The sequence below is a fragment of the Equus caballus genome, chromosome 7 (assembly GCF_041296265.1).
Source record: "Equus caballus isolate H_3958 breed thoroughbred chromosome 7, TB-T2T, whole genome shotgun sequence".
Lineage (NCBI taxonomy): Eukaryota > Metazoa > Chordata > Mammalia > Perissodactyla > Equidae > Equus > Equus caballus.
The window spans coordinates 63,643,640-63,667,291 of NC_091690.1; the positions used below are offsets into that span (position 1 = coordinate 63,643,640).

General features: G+C 37.3%; 1 protein-coding gene across 47 annotated transcripts in view; it reads left to right on the forward strand.

Annotated features, from left to right (window-relative positions):
* Window positions 1-23,652, forward strand: part of DLG2 (discs large MAGUK scaffold protein 2) — a 1,837,299-nt gene that overhangs the window by 1,219,248 nt on the left and 594,399 nt on the right. For all 47 annotated transcript variants that reach the window (XR_011441029.1, XR_011441028.1, XM_023646512.2 and 44 more), the window contains one exon: window positions 9,800-9,850. Coding sequence is in view for 45 of the 47 variants with exons in the window: in XM_023646512.2 (XP_023502280.2) it covers window positions 9,800-9,850 (51 nt within the window). In the remaining 2 variants the exon portion in view is untranslated. The remainder of the gene's footprint in view (window positions 1-9,799; window positions 9,851-23,652) is intronic.

Sequence of the window (23,652 nt, forward strand, 5' to 3'; positions counted from 1 at the left end):
AAGACAAAGGGATTTTAAAGATTTGTAGAAAATGAGAACCTCTTAACATAAGGTTCAATTGATTTACTTCTTCAATAACTATTTTTGAAATGACTTCTAGGGCAAGTCCTTAATGATAGATGCCTCAAGAGAAAAAATAAAAATAAAGATATAGCCTTATCTGAGAAGGAGGACAGTATATCAGGAAAGCTAAAGCACAATATAAGAATTGGACCATGAGGAAGACTACAGGTACAGTAAGAAAGCGACTGTGTTCTGTTTGACCAGCGAGAAAGATTAGTGTTTTGCCACTTAGACTTCCCTTGATTAAAATACTAGCTGCTTCCATTCCTTCCTCCCCACTTACACGCACCCATTCTTTAATTTTGTTCAACAAATTTATATTGAGCGTAGACTTGCCATCACTAAGTGATGAGAATTATGAACAAGATAGTCCTAGTTTCATGTTGCTTATGGCTGTGTAACCTTGGAGAAATTTTTAGCTTAGAAACTTGATTTCCTCAATAGTAAAATTAGCATTAAAATGTCTAGCTCTCAGGATTGTTGTCATTATTAGTTCAATTTATGATACTGCCTTGCGTGTGGTAGATACTTAACAAGAAACGGTATTAGTAGTAGTAACAGTAATAGTAGTAATCATTATTGTTATTAGCATTTTAGAGAAGATTATAGAGAACAGAGTAATGATTTTTCAGGGCATTGATAAGAAAAATCTTTTTAACTTTATGGAAGAGACAGCCTTTGGCTGACAGGAATGGAAGCTCCTCACATCTCCCAATAGAACCTAGCTCCATGAGGAAGAGAGCTTTGTTTTGTTTATTATTGTATTCCTAGGACCTAACATAGTGCCTGGGAAATTCTAAGCATTCAAAAATATTTTTCTAAATTAATTAGGATTTTAAAAGCATAGATTAAATAAAGACATTTGGGGTAGAGTGTATGCCGTTAATAAAGATGTCAAAGAGAGGAGGTGCTTCATATAAGTTCAGCACAATTGCTTGACTAGAAAATACTTTAGAAGATAAGAAGTAGGGTCTGTAGCTGGAAAGGTAGGTTGAGGACAGCTGGTGGATGATCTGGAATGTTCTTTAAGGATAAAGAAAAATTAGTTAAAGCTACTTGAGCAGCAAAATTATATAATGAAAACATTGCTTTTTTAGGGAGATAAATCTCAAAGGATATGAAGACCAGACTGATGTTGAAAAATGATAGAGGCAGAAATATTTTTAGGAAATTATATCAATGATCTTAAGAAAGTGATAATTAGGACTTGAAATAGGATGTTGAGTACTGATAACAAATGTAAAGAGTATATATGAAAAAGGGGATTTCCTTAACAGATATATAGAGTAGCCTGAAGGAAATGATGGTTATAATTAGGTAAGTTGATTATTTCTGTTATAGACTTGTTGAGACTGAGGTGATACTAGGGCATTTAGAAAACAGTTGAGCATGATGAAATCTCAGGTAAAGATTGTATAATAATAAAGGACAGACCTTGGTGAATGCTCATATCTGGCAAGAGGAAAAAAATGATCATAAATGCAGCAGAGAGAGCAGTAAAGGGGAGACCAGCAAGGATATCAACCAAGTGACAGAGGAAAGGGGAGTTTTAAAGGGTGCTCACTCCAGAGGGTTAAATACTGCATGAAAGCCGGGAGAATGAAGGCTAGGAAAACGTTATTGTATTCAAATGTGGAAAAGTCTTTGCTGATCCTGAAGAGCTCAGCTTTTGGGTGGTGGTGGAATACAAACCAGGTTGCAGGGGTTTGAAGAGGGAAGCTCAGAATGAATGACTGACATTCTGCCTCATACTATGGTTGTATTATACCCAAGTAAAAGAGAAAATATTCTGGGCTAACTGCTTACATCATCATATTTGTGAAGTCTCATTTTATGGTTCAGAACTAATTTAGTTTTTGTTTCTCCAAACCTTTTGCCCATGTACTTTAAGCTCTTAATTCTCTTGGACACTTTGCTTGCAACTGACCAAGTGGTTCATATATGGGGGTGGTGAGGTGTGTGAGGGTGGGGGAGCTTGATGAGACAAAAACCTGGTGCATCCTGATGTTTTCACAGCCGTTGATTGATGGTGTTCTTTACACCATTTACTGCTCTCAGAAGCATGTTCAAACTTATGGAATATTTAAACCCAAAGAGGAAAACCTCCTGCCTCAGGCTAGAGCTGAGTGAAAACATTAGAACCACCTGTTATTACACCATCCAGCATATGGTGCAAAGCAAGGGAGGAAAGCTGGGAAGAAATGTGCTGTTTCCAAATCAGAGGCAAATCCAATTCTGAACTTATTAAGTGACTATATTTTTCCCTCATTATAGAACCCTCTAATCAAGAAAACTTTGTATATCTAAGTTGATTTTCTTTTTATACATGTAAGAACCCTAAGCTGTTTTCTTTGATTTCTCCTGACAGAAATACCAGGGAAAATTTTATCATAACTTTACAGATAAAAAGCTACTTAATTTAAAAGAAAAAAAACCTGTGGTTTCTAATTAAGTTAAAAAAATATATAGTAATTTTTGTCTATGATCACTTTCCTAGGTCCAAAGTTCTAACTTCTTAATAACCAGGGCAGAGAAAATAACAAAATCAAAAGAAAATTGTTTAAGAATGGAACAAATTGTAGGATACTGATTGATTTGTTCTCATTTGGTTGAAGCTTGTGATTTAGCAGGTCACTGAGCTCAGAAGATTTTTTTTAATTAAGATTCAAAGTTTAACTTGAAATCAGGGTTTCCTGTTAGAGCACATTCAGGTGAATAATAAAAATGGTGCTCTTACCAAAATTAGAATCTTAACTAAGAATATCAATAATTATTTTTATAGTTTGAGTGTTTATTGAAAGTAAGAAATACTATGATTAGCTTCTTGTAAAACTGCATGTTTTTAAACCAATCTCATTATAACTAAATAGTATTCATAAAATAATCAGAATCATACATTACATCAAAACAGGTGCTCTACAAAGCTTAAACAGATCTTTTTCTTACTACTAAGTGTTTAAGTGAACAGTATTTGACATTTAGACAAATGTGTATAATATGTAACAAAGATGAATTCTAAAGCTTGCAAGTGACAGAACTGATATTGGAGTCCAGGCCATTTGTATTCTAGAATCGAAGCTTTTAATTTTTATGTGATAATGCCTCTTAACATGAAGAGAGGGCACAATTTCAGGCAGTGAAGATAATCCAGGAGAAGGGACATTGGTTAAAGAAAGTGATGGACAGCTTAGTTGTGTGCTGCAGACCTCCAGACTTTGTCTAATGATGCCCTCCTCCTGATTAGAGCTTCCATGCTGGTAGATTGACTTTCGCTTTTTCAGTACTTGATTGTTTTTCGTCCATTCAGCAGACACATTTAAAGTTAAATGTGATAAAAAGATGGAGATAATGAACATCAGCCTTCTCCAGTTGCTCTTTCTTTTGAATTACTGTGGAGCAAAACTCCATTACCTTTTTGTTATTTTTCTTTTTCAAAGAGATAAAGCTATGTTTTATTTACCCTAGAAGCCTTGAGATCTTTGAAGAGTAGAAATGGGGAACATGGTGATGGTGACATCTTTCAGTGGAGCCAAGGAAAGCAAGTGATACTGCCATTTAGTTCCCTCTCTAATGGAGAACCTTACAGATTAAGGGGAAGGGACGTGGCAGACATACATGGTGGTTAGAAAGCTACCAGCTGGTAGAATTATGGGTTGTCAATTGGGATCTTTGGAATAGAGAATAGTAGAAGAATCTATAATAAGATCTGGGCAAGTGTACCTTGACCAAAGTGAGAGGCAAAGTAAATATGATTTAAACAGTAGGTGAGGAGAAAAGCTCTGATGCTAGAAGGTCAGAGCAGGGAGGGACCTCAGAGATCGTTTGTCTGCATGAGAAAATTGAAGCACCATGACTTGCCCAAGTTTACCAGCGTGTTAAACCACAGAATCAAGACTACAGTACAGATCTGGCTCTGCTCTCTCCAGCAGAGCACTCTGAAGAAGTGGTTTATGCTGCTCCCTCTGTCTTGGTAGGTCCTTCTCTTTCCTACCCATTCTGATGAACACTTGCCCATGAACACATTCAGTCCACTCTACCTCCTCTATGTAGCCTTTTCTGACTCCCTCCCAGTGCACTCACCTGTTCCCTCCTCTGTGTCAGCTTTGCAGCTGCTACAATCTACAGGCATCTGCCATAGCACCCATAACATTTTGCGTGTTTTCGTTCATTTGCCTCCCTCTACTAAACTGAGTTCTTTGAGGGCAGGAACCATATTTCATTCGTCTTGGTATCACCAGGGCTTATTGTCATACCTAACTTGTGGTGGGTGCTCAATAAATGTTAATGTTTTAAGTCATCTCTTCGGTATTTAAGTTAGAAATTATTGATACATGTATATAAAAAGTTTCCTGAGATAGAGAGATTAATTCAAGCCATATGTCATAGGAACAGACAGCAGTTGTTAGGGGTTACTTGAAGATGGAGAAGAGTTCAATGACAATTCAGTTTTTGGAGTTCTCCAATGACTGGGTTCTGAAGATTTTTCTGGAGACTTAGGAACAAGGCATGGTGCCAGAAGCTACAGTGGTACAAAAATGAGTAAGATACTATCTGTACCATCATTAAGGTAGGATGTAAGGAATGCAATGAGAACAGCCTTAGGGAAGTGAGTGCCAGTAGCAGAGCAAAATAATGGTCAAGTCTAGGCAAGAGAATGTTAAAAATAAAATACAAGAGTGAGTGGACGGAAGACTGAAAGTCCAGTTGAGGTGTATTCTCAATGAAGGCCACACTGACCTGATGTGGGAGAGAAAGCTGAGGCTTACTATCCACGAGGCAGTTCATCCTAGATGGGTTCCGGAAAGAAGGGTTTGTGTTAGAAAAGGATTTTAGTGGATTTTGTAGAAGAAAACAAGCTGTTTGCTTATTAAGTGATATTTTGTATTATTGGGGAAATTATCCAATGTTCAATAGTTGATCAAATAAGTCTTGTGACCCTTGTAGATTATTATCCAGAACTATTTAGAATAGCTCTCACTACTGAAGACCTACTATGTGCCAGGCAGTTTATATGTGTAATCTCATTTATTCCTCCTGATAATTTCATGAAGAGGATTATGTGAGATTATAGCTGTAATTTCTTTATCACTTAAGATGTGTGCTAAGTGTTTCACCTAAATTACCTAATTTAATCCTCACAATGACCATAAGAGGGAAGTACTTGTAAGTACCATTCTACACATGAGGAGATTAAGGTTTTGAGAGATTAAAGAAATTGCCCACATTTGCATATCTCATAAATATTGAAACTAAGATTCAAATCTGTGTCTTTTTTTTTTTTTTTTTTTTTACTCTGGAACTCATGTTCTTACCTGCTAAGAATAAGAGAATACCTAGGAGATTCAAGTGTAAGGAGCATAAAGCATCATGACATGTTTGCTGTAAAATGTCCTCCAATGGGACAGAGGAATAAATATTGGCAAGGTACTAAGACAGAGGAATGCAAATGAGCATGATTGTGTGTCTACTTGCCGGAGCATTTGATGATGATTGTGACTCTGTGCAGTAAGGGCCCCTGAGAAGAGCTGATCTCAGAGGTGAGAATATCTAAGCTGGGAATGCCAAAAGGCCTGGGCCCTGTAGGAATTGCATCTGCATTAGCAACAAGGGTCTTCTCTGAGAACATCAGGTTTTATTTACCCAACAAATCTCATTTATTGATTCATTGATTTTTCTATTTCCTTATTCACTTAGTCACTGTGCATCTGTGTGGTAGGCACTGTGTTATATCCTGCAGCCACAGATGAAACAGGGTGACGTGGGCCCTGTCTTGCTCTGGGAGTGGCAAGAGGCCATGTAAAGCAGATGCCTTGGTTTCTATGATCATGGCATACCTGCAAAAGTCCAACGGCAGCTTTATATGCTAAAACCATAAGATTCAGAGGTGTCTTGTTTACTATATTATAATTACTCATAATAAAGGGCAGAATTGCTGTATCATCCATCATATTCTATGCTACTGAGGAATTGATTCTACAGACACAATGCATACTAAGCAGATCTGCACAGACCTTGCATGTGGCAACAGTAGAGCTGTGGCTCTAGTCTACCTCTATATATCTTAAAATCTTTATTTTCTCAGTACCTGTCCCACCACTTGGCACATTACGCACACTCAATAGTTGCTCATTGTGTAGAATTGTGTTTAGTCTTAAGAAGCCAACACTTTGATATTCTTGTTTTATCATTTATTATAATATGTGATATGGGGATGTATAAAAATTCATTCATTTCAGATTTTAATATGCTGTTAGCTTTAATGGAATTACAAATGTGACAAAGAACAAAAAATTCAGAGAAATCATTACTTAATATTCTAAATAAAGAGTATTAAAACATGGAATAGTTCATATGTGTTATTCATGAAAAACCTCTTTTCAGAAGATAAAAATACATCTCAAAATCAAATTATAACATCATACAGGCAGGTGGTGACTATAGCACTGAAGGGAAAAAAAGTCAGTGAAGTTAACTAAAGGCTGTTAGAGAGAAAAAAATATGTAAAACAGTCAAAGTTTATGAAATTAGAGCTTTAAATGCCAAGTTTGAATTTGAGTAGGTCACTCTCTTGTCTTAACTTCCATATGATGCCAGGAAGGCTGCTGCATGCCCAGAACAGTGCAGGACAATGTGTGGCATCAATTTGATTTTCTAGCCACCATAGAAACCTGCTAGCTGTCACCATACAACCATGAGGTTCAGAAAAATCAAGTATCTGAAAAAAACCAGAGTTTTCAGTACTGGGAAATTCCATCTACTTTATTGACCCTCCATGTCTACAAAAATGCCAGTCCTCTCACTTTTCTAGTCTTCAAGGTGAAAAGGAGGCTGTTAGTGATGGTCAGGGCTGGAGTTGGAATAATAGGAACCCTATCCAGGTAGCTCTTCAGTCCCCAAACTGTCAGCAGCATAAAGCATTACCTGGGTGCTTAAATATCACAGGAAGAGTCACTGGTCAAGACCAGTAACAGAAAAATGTATTTGGCAGAACTCTTTTCTGGAAGAAAGCTTTGTGAATTGAAAGCCATATTGATAAACTGATTAGGGGTAGAGTGAGGCCACCCAGGCAATTGAGACAATAGATTGTCTGTAAACCTCCCGGAAGATGATGGGAGCCATTCACACCACAGGATTTTTTGGTTTTGCAGAATGAGAATACACAAAATTATGGCTAGGAAGGAGTTACTGTTCATCCTTCTTGGCTCTTTATCACTTAATAAGCAGCCACTCCTCTGAATAAATGTGAAAGATATTTAAAGAATATTGTATTGGTGCACTTATTTAAAAAGTTACTAAATTTTCACAAATGTCGCAGCCCACTCTTACGTACTTCTGATTAAACTGAAGGTATTCTTAGTTCTTCTTTCTATCTCATCATTTCCCCAAGGTCTTTGCCAAAGGAGGTTGTAGGATTTCTTGTCTTTGGAGTCCTTAGGCAGAACATAGATCATGCTCTCCTAGTGATGAAAAAGTAAACATTAGAATCTCTTAAATGTCTTTCCTAAACTCCCTCGCTCGCTCTTGTTATTCCATGTTTTAAATGCTTCTTAATTAAAGGTTGAAATACTGCCTCACCTACACTAAAATCTTTTACTCCTGTATAATTTCACTAAATCTTATTGTAATCGTGGAATGCTTTCTTATAAAATCAAGATTACATCCCCACCCAGATGTCGTCTTGCCTTCTTATGAAGCAATCCAGGATACTATTGAATTATGCAAATGACATTATTTTCTTGGATTTAAAACCAAAGACCCATGGAGTAAATATAAGCCTGTAATTGTTCATCTAGCTGACCAGGGAACTTTACTACCTTCAGGATATCTATATATAATACCTCTAGGATCTAAGAGTCAGCATGTACAGTCATAACAATGTTAAGCAAAGATTTTGGTAGACCATGACTATGCAATGTATGCCACTAAAATATTCTTGTCTTTTAAGCACTTCCTAGCAGAATTTCTTTCTCCCTGAGCCATTAGAGATTTATTATGAGAGGCTTGTTTTCTTCTCTTTGAAGTTGTTTTTTCTCCCCTGTTTGCAGCACTTTAATAATGTGAGGTGCTGCATGCTAGAGAAGCACTGAGGCAAGGAAAGGCTTCATGGAGCCACACTGAGAGAATTGAAACACCTCCCCATAATTCAGCCTTCCCTTTCCGTCCTCCTTCTGTCACCTAAAGAAAGTTATAACAAACAAACAAAAAAAGAATTAATATGGAAACACACGCAAACAGGGAGTTGGGGTTTTGTTTTTTACTTTTACATATGAAGAACAAAAGACCTCCACAAAGCTGCTGCAGGCTTCTAACACGATCAGGTCCTTTTCTGAGTCATTAAGTTGCTGAAGCCCAGAAAATCAAACTTGGTTTAAGGCTGTTTGATAATGTAGTAACACAGTAAAATGGGATTCACCAATTAGCTTGTGTCATTAGAAACTCAAAAACATGCTCTAAGTGGCTGGTGGACACACATCAGTAAAATCTGTTGTTGTTCTTTGTATTTGCTGATTATAGTTATAATTACACCTTCAGTTAATGATCCTACACCCAAATTCTTTATGGAAGAGAATCCACAAATTTCTGTGTTTATAAATCATATAAATAAATTAATTACTTAGTTCAGTCAGTCATTCATTCACTCCTTTTTTTTCCTTCATCAACTCTTTTTTGCCAGGCTCTATAAGGTAACGGGGCTATCTGGTCCCTGCCTCCATGGAGCTCTCAATCTACAAGAACTACACTGAAGTCCTTCTAAAGAAGGGAAAGTAAACTGAGGTTAAAACACTATAAAAAGTCTGGTTTTTAGTTAAAAATTAGACTTTCTGGCTGATTTCTAAATGCTAATGGTGTTGCCGAGACACATACAAGAAAAAAGAAACAGCCAATTGAAGAATTTTCTTGCTCAGAGGTTTGCCTGGCTGAGGACTCTGTGATAGATAAAAATGGGAACTGAATATTTGTTAGATTATTTTAAAGCACTTCTTTACATATTCTGTATGCATATCTGTTGGAATCTGAGGCATGTGTTATATGTTGCCTGACTATATTTAAAATGTATTTCTGTAAATTCAAATCAATTCAAGGGTTGGTTGGGTGGCTAAAATGGTTCCTCACTAGGAATTTCAAACATGTCCTACTTTGCTCTTTTCTTATTGTTACTGAAGCACACGGGCATGGTTACATGGTCCAGGGCTTCCTAATAAATATAACAAGAGGATAATCAGGATGAATTACCTGAGCTTGAGCCAATAAAGAAAAGGCATTCCTTATCTGATGTGGTCATTCTTAGTGCTATTTTACAGCAAAAAATGACACATGGTTGTGCTGCCCTTACCACTGATGTTTTTAAGGTCAGATTTTGGTGTTCATTCATGGAAATTTAAAGAGATATTAGGAAATTATTTCCCTCGTAACTGTAACACTGCCCCCAGATGGTTTATTCTTTGTAAACTCACAAGGCATATTTTGTATTGCTTTACTGCTTGCTCTACCCCAAATATCACAGAATTCTGAGGGATGCGATAAGCTTTAATTATTTTTTGTAGAGTCTCACTCATATATTTTAGAATAGCTTAGATTATATTTTATTTGGATGAAAACGTACAATTACAAACATCAGTGAAGTATGATTTATTCATACCCAGAATGAAGCTTACCCCCCAAGTGTTTTTAAAAATGCACCTGTCTCCCTCTCATTATGTATTTCATCATTCTCTTTCTTTTTTCCTATTTACAGGTCAATGGGACAGAAATTGAATATGAGTTTGAAGAAATTACATTGGAGAGGGTAAGAAAAATTCAATAATCCAAAACCCCAATCTTGCATCCTAATGGGTTGTCTTGTGGAATTATACAATTGTGTATTATACCCTGGAAGTTTCCAAAAGGACTCACAATGAGAATATTAATGAAATGCTTGCAGTGGAGGGCATGGAAACAACCAGACCAAATCACCAGCATATTCAGTATGTAGATTGCGTTGCCAGGATTTGGAGAAATAAATGGTGAAAACAGAAACGTTCAGTGAGCTTGTGCAGTGCTTTTTTCCTATTGTTTTCATTATTAATGTTTTGCCATACATTTTTTAGATACATTACAAAATATTCTCATTTATATGATATTATCACTATCATCATAACTACCATTACCATGCATTTTTTAGTTTAAAAAAAAGTGATGGATTTTAAATCCATCCCCATAGAGAAAAACACAGCAACCCTACAGATCTCTGAAAGTATGCTGTTAAGGCCCTACCAAGGCTTCGACAAATTAGGGAAGTTCTTTGCAAAACAACCCTAATTTATAAAGATATTTTATGAAACAGTAAGAGAAAGGCTGAAGACTATCTGAGAAAAAAAAAAAAGACCAAAAGGCATAAACAGGGCATTCATCAAAGAAGAAAAGGCCAATAGCGGATGAAAACCTGTTCAACCTTATTAATAAACAAAGAAAACAATGGTACCAAACCGTTTTTGTCTACCCAGTTTACGAAAATTTAAAAGGAAGTTTAATATTCACTGCCATTGAATGGGCCTGGAAATTGGTGCAACTTAAAAGAGCAATTTGAAAAAATGGATCAAAAGCCTTAAAATGGGTACTTTTTGACCCAGAAATTGCACTTACAGAAATGTGCAAATACACAAAGAATGGTCTTATTATTATTGTTTACAGTAATAAAGATTGAAAAAGATAATTGTTTTATAATATATGTCCAAATAATAGAAAATCTTATTAAATTATATAGCAATATTATTTTTAAAAATATTTAATTGGGGCCTGCCTGAGTGGTGTAGTGGTTAAGTTCACGCACTCTGCTTTGGTGGCCTGATGTTCACCAGTTCAGATCCCAGGCATGGACCTAGCACCACTTATCATGCCATGCTGTGGCAGGTGTACTACCTATAAAAGAGAAGAAGATGTTCGCTCAGGGCCAATCTTCCGCAGCAAAAAAAGAGGAGGATTGGTGGCAGATGTTAGCTCAGGGCTAGTCTTCCTAAAAAAAAAAACCAAAAAGATGTAATTACAAGAATAAAAAGTTCTAAGTAGACTATATTATTAAATTAAAAAATGAAGTTTTAAAATGATGTTTAAAATGTAATTCAATAAACACAAACAATAAACTACATGTGCATAATATACATTCTTAAATATGTACATAAAGCCTGGAAGGGAAAAATGTTAAAGGTGGTCAACTGTATTTATGGACTTTTGAGTAATTTTTAGTTTCTTCTTTTTGTTTATATTCATTTCCTAAACTTTCCAGAACAAACATATAATACATTTATAATAAGAAATAAAAATGTAAGTATTTTTCCTAAGCTATCATTCAAATATGAATTCAGACTGAGATTTACACTTAAATTTATATTTCCTTTTAAGTTTACTGATTATTCACCTTCCTGAGTCAGAGAATTCTCATTCTCAGCCTAATTTTTATTGAATGTGAGTGGTTTTAAAAGGAAATTTAAAAGTTTAAGTGTTTGACAGATAGGTTCTTTAAAACTTCCATTATGAACTTTGGTACAATTTTAATGGTATGCTAAATGGAGAAAAGTCAGACTTATAGAAAATTAGCCGAAATGAGAAAAAAGAACATATTTCTCCTTCTAAATCACTTGTCTCTCTAGGATTGGCTATATAAATTGTGGTATGTGTGCAAAATTAAAATGTGGGGCTCTTGTTTAAAAATTAGTAAGAATTAAAAGATAACAACAGCCGGGCGTTAAACTAAATGTGGCCCTTCTTAAATTCAAGACTCTTTTTGACTGCACAGATCTCACACTCCTGAGGCTAACTCCTCTCCCTCCTTTCACCTCACACACATAAACATCTTGAATATAACACCATTTACTTGCCCTGGTTTTATAGGTCAAACAATAGAGTCTAATGTTGGTATAAGGTAGAACATTCAGTAGGAGTCAGTTGTGGGTTCTAGTCTGTGTTCTGACACTTCCTTGCTTTATGATCTAGCATGTCGGCTCACGTCCTGCCCTAGGTTACAAGGCATACTCCAAACCTTGTCATTGCCATTAACCGTACTTCCTCTAAAACCTGTATGTCGAGTGTTATCTTCTCTGAACAGCACCTCCTCTCTGCCCTTATCATTTATTCTGTTACCCCGCTCCAAAAATTCTTCAATCCCATTGGGACCTCGAATCACTGATTTCACCATTTCCCTCCAGTTTTCACTCTTCTTCATGCCCTTCCTTCCCTCCTCCCTCAGCACATATTTCTTGGTCCACCACTTGATTTCTCCTTCTCATACACTCTTAACGTTTTTTCTCCTCTCTCCCTCTTTGTGTTCAAAACCTCAGCCCTGGTTAATCTACCTTGTTTAAACCAGTGTCTTCCTACCAACTCCATTGCTGGTACCTGGCAAATGGAACATGGCTAGAGAAGTACTCAGTCATCTCACTTTAAATTTATAACTGTTGGGTTCAAGTGAACTCTCAAAATATCCTAGCAATTCTTGTACATTTCTTTAGAAAAATCATTTTCTCATTTTCTGAGACAACAATTTCACTTATTTGCTTTCCTCAAATGTCAAGCACACTCTCCCTCATCCTGGCTTTCAGGTGTTGACTTCTCTTCATATGTCCTTGAGAAAATCCAAACAGTCAAATGAAAACCATCTTACTTTCCTATCATCAGGTTCACTAGTGTGCTCTCCCTGTTACAATGAAGGAATTTTCCCTGCTCTCCTTTCCAGGACCAGCTCTTCACTCATGACCTGGACTCCAAAACCTCTTGTCCATTTAAGTACTTTGCTTCTGCAGTTTTCTCCTCTCTCTCCTGCAATATCAGATTCTCTCTCAGTTTTTCTTGGGTAAATTTAATACAGACAGGATATAATATCTCTCATCTTACAAAAAAAATGTTCCTTAATCCAATGTTCCCTCCTATTATTGTCTCATTATTCTATTTTGCTTTACCAAAAATCTACAAACATTGTCTATTTTTATTAACTCCACTTTACTACCTCTTTCTCTTATTTTAACCTATTTATGTTTTCATCCCCACAATAGTCCTAAGGCTGTCCCTATCAAAGTCATGACAGGTTCCATCTTGCTGAATACAAGTATTAGTTCTCAGTCTTAACTCACCTCTCAGCAGCATTTGATGCAGCTGCCACTGCCTCTGTCCTCAAAGACGTTAATTTCTTGGCTTCCACAACAAAACACTGTCCTGCTTATTCACTACCTCACTGGCACCCTTTCTCAGCCTCCTTGCTGGCTCCTCCTCTAAATGTTGCAACACTCCAGAAACCCAGGGCAAAGACCTCTTCTCAATCTCTCCTCATTCCCTAGGTGATCTCATCCTAAATACCAACTCTCAATTGATGATTCCCGAATCTGAAGCCATGACCTCTTCTGGGCACTCCAAATGTGTATAGCTAATTGTCCAGTTGGCATCTCTGCTGAATATGAAGAAGGTCTCCTAAATTTAGTATGTTCCTAACAGAATTCATGATTTCCCTGCACTGCCTACTCTCAGGGCCAAAGCTACTTCTACCCAAACATTCTTCATCTTAACTAATTGGTTCTATCATTTTTCTTATTATTCAGAACAAAAAAAATCATCTAGGAGTCCTGCCTAATTGCTCTTTCTCTCAGCATGCAGAGCAAGTCCTACTGGTGCTACCATAAAATATATTTCAAAATCAGTCACATCTTACCACCTGCTCTGCTGAATCCTAGTCCAAACTAATATCATCCCATGCCTGGACCACTATAATAGCTTCCACTTGTGCTCATTCTTCTCTTCATAGTAACCAGAGTAATCTTTGTCAAAATATAAACCAGATCATACCACTTTTTTTCTTAAAACCCACCAAGAAGTGATAATTACACTCATTATCATCACCTACAAGATCTTAAACAACCTGACCTCTGCTTCTGTCTCTAACATTTTGCCCTCACCACCATCTTCTAGAGCATTTCACTCTAGCCACATTGACTTTCTCATTGTTCCTCAAAAAAGCCAAGCTTTTCCTATGTCTAGGGCTTTATATATGCTATTCTGTCTGCCTGGAAAAATCTCCCCTCAGATCTTTACATGGCTTGCTCTTTTCATTATTTAGATATCTGCTCAAATCTCTCCTCCTCGGAAAAATCTCCCGGTCCACCCCATTTATATTAGTACCAGCTTCCCCATCACACTTTTTTCCCTTTCCATAACTTTATTATATCTGAAATTTGCATTATTTACTCATTTGTTGTTTACTTTGCTAACATCTATCTCCTCCCCTAAATATATGTTATATCTAAATATAGAGTCACTTCTGCATCCAATCTGCCTAGAACAATGTCTGGAGTGTGGTATACACTCAGTGACATTTGGCACATGAGTGGACTTTGCCTGTGCTCTGCAAGTACAGTGAAGTAGAGACACATGGCCTGTGTTTGAACCTGGCTCTATCTGTTGCTGGTCAGATTACTTTCAGCTGAATACTTAACCTGTCTGTGCCTTAGTTTCCACATCCGAAAATAAGGCTCAAGTCTGGGTAATAACCTCCTAGGGCTGTTGTGATGATTAAATGAGTTAATATAAAGGTTCAAAAGAGCATATATAGTTGTTATTCTTAACATTTCCTTCGTGTTAACCTGGTATTTCTCACAAGTGTTATCAGGATCATTGAGGAAGCTTATTAAAAACGTAGCTTCTCTTGGGGCCAGCCTGGTGGCATAGTGGTTAAGTTCACATTCTCTGCTTCAGTAGCTGGGGGTTCCCAGGTTCAGATCCCAGGTGGGGACCTCGCTCTGCTCATCAAGCCATCCTCTGGTGGCATCCCGCATAAAATAGAGGAAGATTGCCACAGATGTTAGCTCAGTGGCAATCTTCCTCAAGCAAAAAGAGAAAGATTGGCAATGGATGTTAGCTCAGGTCCAATCTTCCTCACAAAAATAAAATCACACAGCCTCCCAGTCTCAATGAACAATTTACATTAATCTAGCAAGATCTTCTTTCATACCAGTTTTTCTTTTGTTTTTTTCCAGTTACTTTGTTAGATGTCAGACATCCAATGATAAAGAAGTTATGGTCCTTGCTATATGCATTTATAGCGTATACTTTTTCTACATTTAATCTCTATAACATTTAATTTAGTAACAAACTAGTCACATTTGGTAACATCCCTATGAGGTAGACATTGCTGACTCCATTTTACGTATTAGGACGTTGAGGCTCAGAAATTAAATCACTTGCCAAAAGTCACAATGTTAGTCAAAGGTGAAGCTGGGATTCAGCTTCATGCTCGACAGACACTAGAACCTAAGCTCTTTGCCACTGAGTTAGATGGCCCTCAAAATGAATCTCAAATGTCGTTTCCTCCAACAAGTTTTTCTTGACTTCCCCTCTTGGGCAAAGTAACCCTTCATAAATGAACACAAACAGAGAACTTCTTACACTAAATGATAAATAAAATCTGTCTTTTCCACTGATCTATAAAGTCCTTGATGGAAGGAATTTTATTATAGTGTTCTTTATATTACCATGATGATATTCAAAGAAAAGAGAAAGCCATTGCACAATTTGAGGACAAGTTGATGACTGCTGCTCTACAGCAGCACTGTTCAATGCGTTGGCCAGTTCCCGCACATGGAGAATCCCACAAATGTCTTATGTACATTTATTTGTTGAGCATTTATTGAACATAGGCACTTGGCACAGTCCTTGTTTCATAGAATTTTACAGCCTAAACAGAGAAGTAAATAGGCAGAAATCATGAAGAAGAATAGAGTGCTGTGGATACCTGGCCCAGAATATAGTACTTCCCTGAAGTATTATACCTGATCTGGCATATGAAAGATGAGAGGAGGCTAACCATGGGAAAGGGAGTGGGAGAAGAAGGCCTCTCAGACAGGGAACAGCAGGTACAAATGATTAGGGGCCCATGGAATAGTCACATGCTCAAGGAACTGCAAGTAGTTCAGAATGACTAAACCTCAATTTATGAGGTAAGACTCAGAGAAAGACACCAGGCTGGAGAGCTAGAGAGGGTTGAGAACATAGATGCTTTGGGTAACATACAGAGGGGTTTAAATTTTATCCTGAAGGCAGTGGAGAGCCTTTGAAGAATTTTAACTAGAAAAGTGACACAAACATATTTGTGCTTTAAAAAGATCACTTGGCTGCAATATTGGATATACGTTTCATAGGATTCAGGAGATGATGCAGGTATACCATTTAAGACATATAATTAATGGCTAATTATTCTGCCAATGGTGATGATTCAAAATATGTTAATGTTAGAGGAACAGATTCTGGTGTTTTGTGGGATGGGAAAATGCCAGAGAGAGCCGAGGAGTCAAAGCTGCCTGGACTATAATCCAACAGATTCCTTTCACTAACGCAATCTGGGCCTCTTGGAGATGGACACCTGTGATATTTCAAGCCTTTCTGACACCCTGGGCTCTTATGACATTAACAAAGGTAGCTGAGTATAAAGTCCATGCCTCTGAGTGATTTATCCATTATCCATGTATGAAGTTAATAGGTTATGTACCCCAATATGATTTACGTCAAGAGAAGCTAGTTGACCCAGCATGGATAATAGATTCATCATACTTTTATAACCCTGACCAGCATGCATGACTACAATTTAGCAGAGATGTTGAAGTGACTATCTATCTGCCACCTCCTACGACTCCTGCCCCCAGTCTCCAAAAAAGAAAGAACATTTGGAGTACTTTCCTGACAGCTGCAAAATGTATAGCCATGTGATACTATTTGAGTGTTCTGTCTGACTAGTCAGAGATATTCTTTTGCGATTAAAAAAAAAATCAAAGATCTGAGCCATGTTCCCAAATATAAATCATTGACTTTTATTACGTATTTTTTAACCTATGCCAAAACAAACAGATTTATAGGGCAGGAATAGTGACTGATTTATTGCACTCTGAAAATTCCTATAGATGTACCAAGTTTTGGGAATAAGGTGGGTAATATGAGAAGTTTGAAAACAGTATTTGTGAACTGCCAGGTAAGAAGTGACCCATTAAAGTTGTCTGCTGATGAACTTTCCAGATTTCTCCAAGTATCAAATTAATTAGAAAGTCATTGGATGTCTGAATCTCTTAGGCCAAACTTGTTGATCTTACATTACAGAGTTTTCATGAAGATGAAAATTTCTAAATTCAAATGGAATTAAGGGTTTATTACCTGAAGTAATTTAGAGGCTTTAGATTTCTAAATTCTTGACTGTTTCTGGGTCTCTTTACGTATTTTAAATTAATAGTAACAAGAATAAAAAGCCAGAGTCCTGATGATATTTGATGGGGTTTCAGTTTTTATATAGTTAGCTGTAGCACAGTCTTATTCTAGGTTAATTAAATAATTTTTAATAATTAAATTTCTTAAATGAATTGCAAATTTTATGTATGTCCAATTATCAGTGTTTTTTTAACTGTGTTTGAAATATATGAACAGATACATGTATTTAAGTATATAGATACTATCCACACATGTGCGTATTTAGTCATAAACGAAAATATTTACTTAATATGTATGAATTTTGATCAGTTTTCTTGGCTTGGTAGAAGATATTGTGAGATTTATGGAACAAAAGTAGGTTTATATAAACAGTGGAAGGAACTCAGAACTTATTTCGAATCTTGGATCAGCTACATCCTGTGTGACCTTGAACAAGTTGCCTAACCTATTAAAAAGTCAGTTTTCTCCATAATGAATGGGATACTAATAATCTATCTTAAAGTATTGTTGTGAAAAATAGAAATAATATATGTAAAATGCCTAAAAGAATTCCTGGAACATCATAGATGTTCAATATTATTAGTTATTATGAAGTGTATACACATACACACGTATATTTATCTAGGCGTTACTTTCCTTTTGAAGATGTCACTGTTGATATAACTTCAGGCTATGATTCTAGGGCTAGGTCAAGTAGAAATGCTTCCACTTTCCTCCGTGTGTGTGTGTGTGTGTGTGTGTGTGTGTGTGTGAGTGTGACTATATTTGTGGTAAATGATAAACTTCTTTGTTTTTAAGGAAGATTAGCCCCGAGCTAACATCCTCTGCCAATCCTCCTCTTTTTGCTGAGGAAGACTGGCCCTGAGCTAACATCCATGCCCATCTTCCTCTACTTTATATGTGGGATGCCTGCCACAGCATGGCTTGCCAAGTGTTGCCATGTCCGCACCAGGATCCAAACCAGTGAACTCCGGGCCGCCAAAGCAGAACGTGCAAACTTAACTGCTGCACTACTGGGCCGGCCCCAATGATAAGCTTCTTAAGTGATCTTGAAAATGTATATATGCCCAATTAGTCAGTGTAGTTTTAAGCATGTTGAGTATATACATGGAGTCTGCCCTTGAGTTTGCAGCCATAGCTTCCCCTAGAATACGGCAGTGCTATTTGCAGCTCTATCCTTTCTTCTTTGTTAGCTCACAAGAATTTAGTTCCAGGCTAGACAAGCAGTTACGGTGTTTTATTTTGTCTTCAGCAGCTTCAGGCTATGCTCTGATACCTCCTTAAAATATATATTTTTAATGATTCCCACTTCCAGTCTCTACATGTGATATAGTGAGCAGCTATTGCTTTGTCTGCACGTTTACTGCTAGAGGAGGAATATCCTCCTTCTTTTGGGGAACTGCTTCTCTCCCCATTCCAACCATGTCATTTTGGGAACAACTGCCAGTCATAGCACCCATGGTCACACAGTTGATTGATCTAGAGCTATGCATTGGAATTACCTGTTGAGCTTATAAAAAATAGTACTGATACCCAAACCCTGCCCTAGACCAAATGAATCAGAAACTCTGTAGGGTGGAGCATGGGAAATCCTTACTTTTAAACCTTTTCTTAATGACTTGATCTACAGTTTAGAGGCTGACACCTGAGCCAAACGAGCCAATAAGAGTGCTTCTCAGGATTTTCACACTGGAGTATAGAAGATGCAGAGGTGCCACATGCCAACTGTGTGGTAAAGCTGTGAGATAGGAGACAGAAGAGTGGCTGCCACATAGTTTTCCTGCTGTGTGGAGTAAGCTCATCTGAGAAAATGAGGGCTCCTGCAGAAAAAGCCGGAGATAGGAGAAGGAAAGAAAGAGAGAGAGAGAACTAGCAGCATCCAATTCCTATGTAATGTTTGTCCTAAAGACCCAACCAGACACCTCTCCCTTTCCAAAGGCTACTTGAGCCTTCCTGTAAATTCTTCTTAACCAGACCAGTTAAAATCAGGCATCTGTAACTTGCCAACATGTAGACTTATACAAATGTATCTTGGTGTTGTGTTTTATCTATCACTGTGCTAAAGTTTTTGAGTAGATCATGTCGTAGGCTCACGCTGCCATAGCCAGTTCTCAAAATAAATGTTGCGTTGCTTAGATTCTTTACCTTTTCTAAATTCTAATCATGTCTCTCACCACTGAGGTGAGGTCATAAAGCAAAGCTCTCCAGTAGAATAGTGTTGGCAGGTTGCAGTAAAGCTTAATACCCCAGAGCTTACACATACCATCTCCTTTAAAGTAACCCATTACTGTTTTCCACCTCCCAGAAATAAAAGAGCAATAAAAAAAAGTGGCAGGTAAAGAGAATGACTAGTGACAGGTCTATGAATTTAGGTTTCTCCTTTCTAGAAACTTTCCTGATTTGGGAACCAGCAGGCTTTCGTGTATGTGGAAAGTGCTTTGCCGTGTTAACCACTGGACTCAGATGTCAGAAAAAAAAATTGGCAGAAATATAGTTTACAGCCATTTGGGGGGTCATTAATCTAACTTTGCTTTAGATGTAAGCATCAAAGTCTCAGGATTGAGGAGCGCCTGGTAAACATACCTCAGAGGGCTGATTTAGATGAATTGGCACAAAATGCATTCAGCTGAAATTCAACTGCTGACTCCAACCTTCTCCATTTTTCTTTATAAGCTCCCAGCTGACTTATCTCCCTTATTTCACCTCACAAACCCTCTGTCACAAGAATATTAACAAGTGCTCTCTTCCAGTTCATTAGTCTGAGCCTTAGTGCCCTCACATAACTAAACTGGCCAATATATTTTCTTCTGTGAACCACTTGTTAGCCTGAGCTGTCTTTGACATGGCTCTTAATTATTACAAGCACATCTAATGCTAGTAAAATGGTACTTCTAAAACTAACAGGTGTTAGACAAAATCTACAATGGAAAGACTTAACAAAGAAATGACAAAACGCTATTATTCCTAAGTTGAGTTTTCTAATCAGAGTAGATATATTTCCATGACTTTTATCAATAAAGCGTGGATAGTCGAGGAGGTTTGGCAAGGAAGCTCTAACTCAGGGGAGCCCTGAGAGTTCAGGAGGATGATGGAGGTACTGGATCCTGAGACTATTGAAAGTGAAGACTCAAGGAGCAATATAGGACAGGGCCCAGCAATCACATCTGGGTCACTAAATACTAGATCTTGAGAAATGGCAAAAGTTGGGGATATTGTTATTTGCAACTGAACAAACCCTAACTGATATAGCTATAGTTTTCTGCCAACTGTTGGGCTAATAGCAACTGTAACCTCAGTCATTCTTAGTGCCTTTCTTCCCAATTACTTCAACCATCTCCCAAATTATCCTACAATTATATGTCCTTACACAATGACAAAAAACTTACACATTGTTTGGTCATTTTTCCTCCCAAATAACTTTTGCAACATCTTTTGTCCCTCTCTGAGTTGTCCCTTCCAGTCTGTTGATTTCTGCCACATCTTTCCAATGTAGTGGACGTTTGTTGGGTATCTACCTATTTCATTCTTTTCACTCCTTCCACTTTGCTAGCTTGCCCAGATTTTAGTTCAGATGTCTACCTTTGCCCACGTAACTCATGTGCTTTGATGGAGGTTAAGGTGATTCTGAACTCCAGGGGTATGTCCTTATTGATTTAAGCTAATTAACACATTCCATTCCCCTGGCCTCCATCAATGGTGGATATGCAACCTAATCCAGTACAATCAGAGTGAATTCCATGACTCTTAGAATTCTGAGAAAGAAACCCACCCTCTTCCATGGGCATAAAGTGAGGAAGGCTGTAGCTCAGGTGGTAGCTTGAAGCCATTTTATGATCATAAAAGGATTCTAACTTTAGAATGAAGTAGCATTTTAGGTGGCAGAGTAAATAAATGGGATAAACAACAGTCTTGGGGCCGGCCCGGTGGTGCAGCGGTTAAGTTCACACGTTCTGCTTCTGGGCGGCCCAGAGTTCACCAGTTCAGATCCCAGGTGCGGACATGGCACTGCTTGCGAAAAACCATGCTGTGGTAGGCGTCCCACGTATAAAGTACAGGAAGATGGGCACGGATGTTAGCTCAGGGCCAGTCTTCTTCACCAAAAAGAGAAGGATTGGCAGTAGTTAGCTCAGGACTAATCTTCCTCAAAAAAAAAACAGTCCTGGTGACATCTGGAGACCATGTATCAAATCATCTCTGAAGCACTCCTTCTGAATTTTTATTAGGGTAAATGATTAATCCGCCTTATGGTGTTAACTAGTTTGAATTGGGGCTTTTATTACTTGCAACTAAACAAACCTTAAGTGACATAGAGGGTCATCAGAATCTTTAGGAAACTGCTTCAGGCCCCATCTTCTTAAACATGCCTCAAAATCATACATCTCTGAAAATGATTCTCTCTCCTTTCTTATTGCAGTTCAAGGGACTCTCTCCCCACTCCACCCCTCATTTGAGAAGCCTCATTCTTACTCCTTCCATCACCAAGACTCTCTGCCTATGCAAAGGATTCCTCGTCCACCTTTTACCTCCTCCAAAAACCCTTTAATTCCTCCTAAGGGCAAAAGCAGGGGAGTCTTTGCAGGCTGCTTCTGATTTCAACCCTCCCTATCCTCACCTTCTCCTACAATGAAAACTTGCTTTAATGGGGAGAAAGGAAAAGGGAAAACACAGGGAGAAGAAATAAAAACATTAGTACCTCAAAACAGAGATGCAGAGTAGGAAAACTGAAAGTTATTTCAAGTATTTGAGAAATATTTGGAACTAGTGGGTTTAAAACCTAATATTTTATCCATTTAGCTTGATGAGCGTGATGCATTTTTAAACTTTCAAATTATCTATCCTTTGGAGAAATGGAATTCATGTATTATGAAAATATTCATAGGCATCAGTACCTCTATGGTGTATTACCTAATTTTAAAGTTTAAACATGTTTGGTCTATATAGACTCAGCATAAATGAAACTAGGCACATGTAGTCAGTGAGAAGAATGTCACATTGCATTTAATTCAGGATCACCAATCAGGTTCTGTTGATCCTAAAACTGGTCTCCATTCTCTTACCGTTTTTGCCTGACAAGCTCTTACTCAAAACCCAGCTCCTACGTTACCTCCTCTGAAAAGCTTTGTCAAATTCCCCCAGTCAGAGTTAGCTTGTCCATCCTCTTCATCATCTCAGGGCTTTCTCATTGTCATCTGTGTTCATATTGTGTCTACCTTTAATACAAATTTCAAGGCCATCAAAGGTTAAAATATTTCTTGGTTTAATAGTTTTCATTTGGCATTTTACATCTGGTTGTTTTTAATCACAATGAGAATCTAATAGATCACTAGAAGAGTCATTTAGTCTTTTGACAAAAGACATAGAAGATAAAGATTAGTTTTTCCTCCTGATAGGGTGTGTGTGTGTGTACACGTACATATATGTACACACGCACGTGTATAAATTTTATATACATCTTATATTATATATTATACATCTTATAATATATATTCATGTATTTCTTTCATGTATTTGTGTATATTTATGTGTGTTTACAGATAGATAAGATCTTCTTTCTAAGCTGGAGGTGATGCTCAGTGCTATTTCTAATGCTGGTAGCCGTAGCTACTGCAACGAGAAGTATATCAATCTCTCTCATATATTGAAGTTTGAGCCTTATATATTAATCACTCCATAGTGGTTATCTCATATCTTAACAATTTGTCTATTACACATATTTTAGAGCCTCTCTTTTACAGATAAGCCAACTTATGGTTCAAAGAAGTTAAGGCATTTGTCCATGGTCACAAAACTAGTATATGGCAGAGTTATGGTTGGTCTGTCTTCAATCACTATGTGGTGCCACCAGTAAGCATGAAAAATATGGAAGACTTTTTGGAGTGAAATATTTATTCTCTGACCAGGATGATATACTCAGATTGTCTTTAATACATATACATTTGTCGAAAGGAAACATTAAGCTAAATGGCAAAATATCTTAAATTAGCATTGAAAGGCTGAAGGCAGCTTTAAGAAAAAGACAAAGACTGTAGGTGGATAGAGATCCATTTATTTCTGTTTAGGATTACCTCTTAATGTTGGAGAAATAAGCCATGCCCCTCTCCCATCATAAGCTTTTATTCAAAGCTCGGTAATGTTACCTTAACTTTGGACAAAAACACCAACAAAAATGACATTACGTTTTGCACATTTAGCGTTTTTCGAATTCAAGAAAAGGAATCCCATTCAAGCAGTGTTGCAGTTGTGTTTTTGAAATTGCCTCCTGAAAATACATCCATGTTTTCTGAAGCTAAAACTGATGAGGTTAGTTCTACTATGCATGTAGTATTGTTGTCTCATTCAGTTGATATAATGTATACGTTATGATACATCTCGTATGTT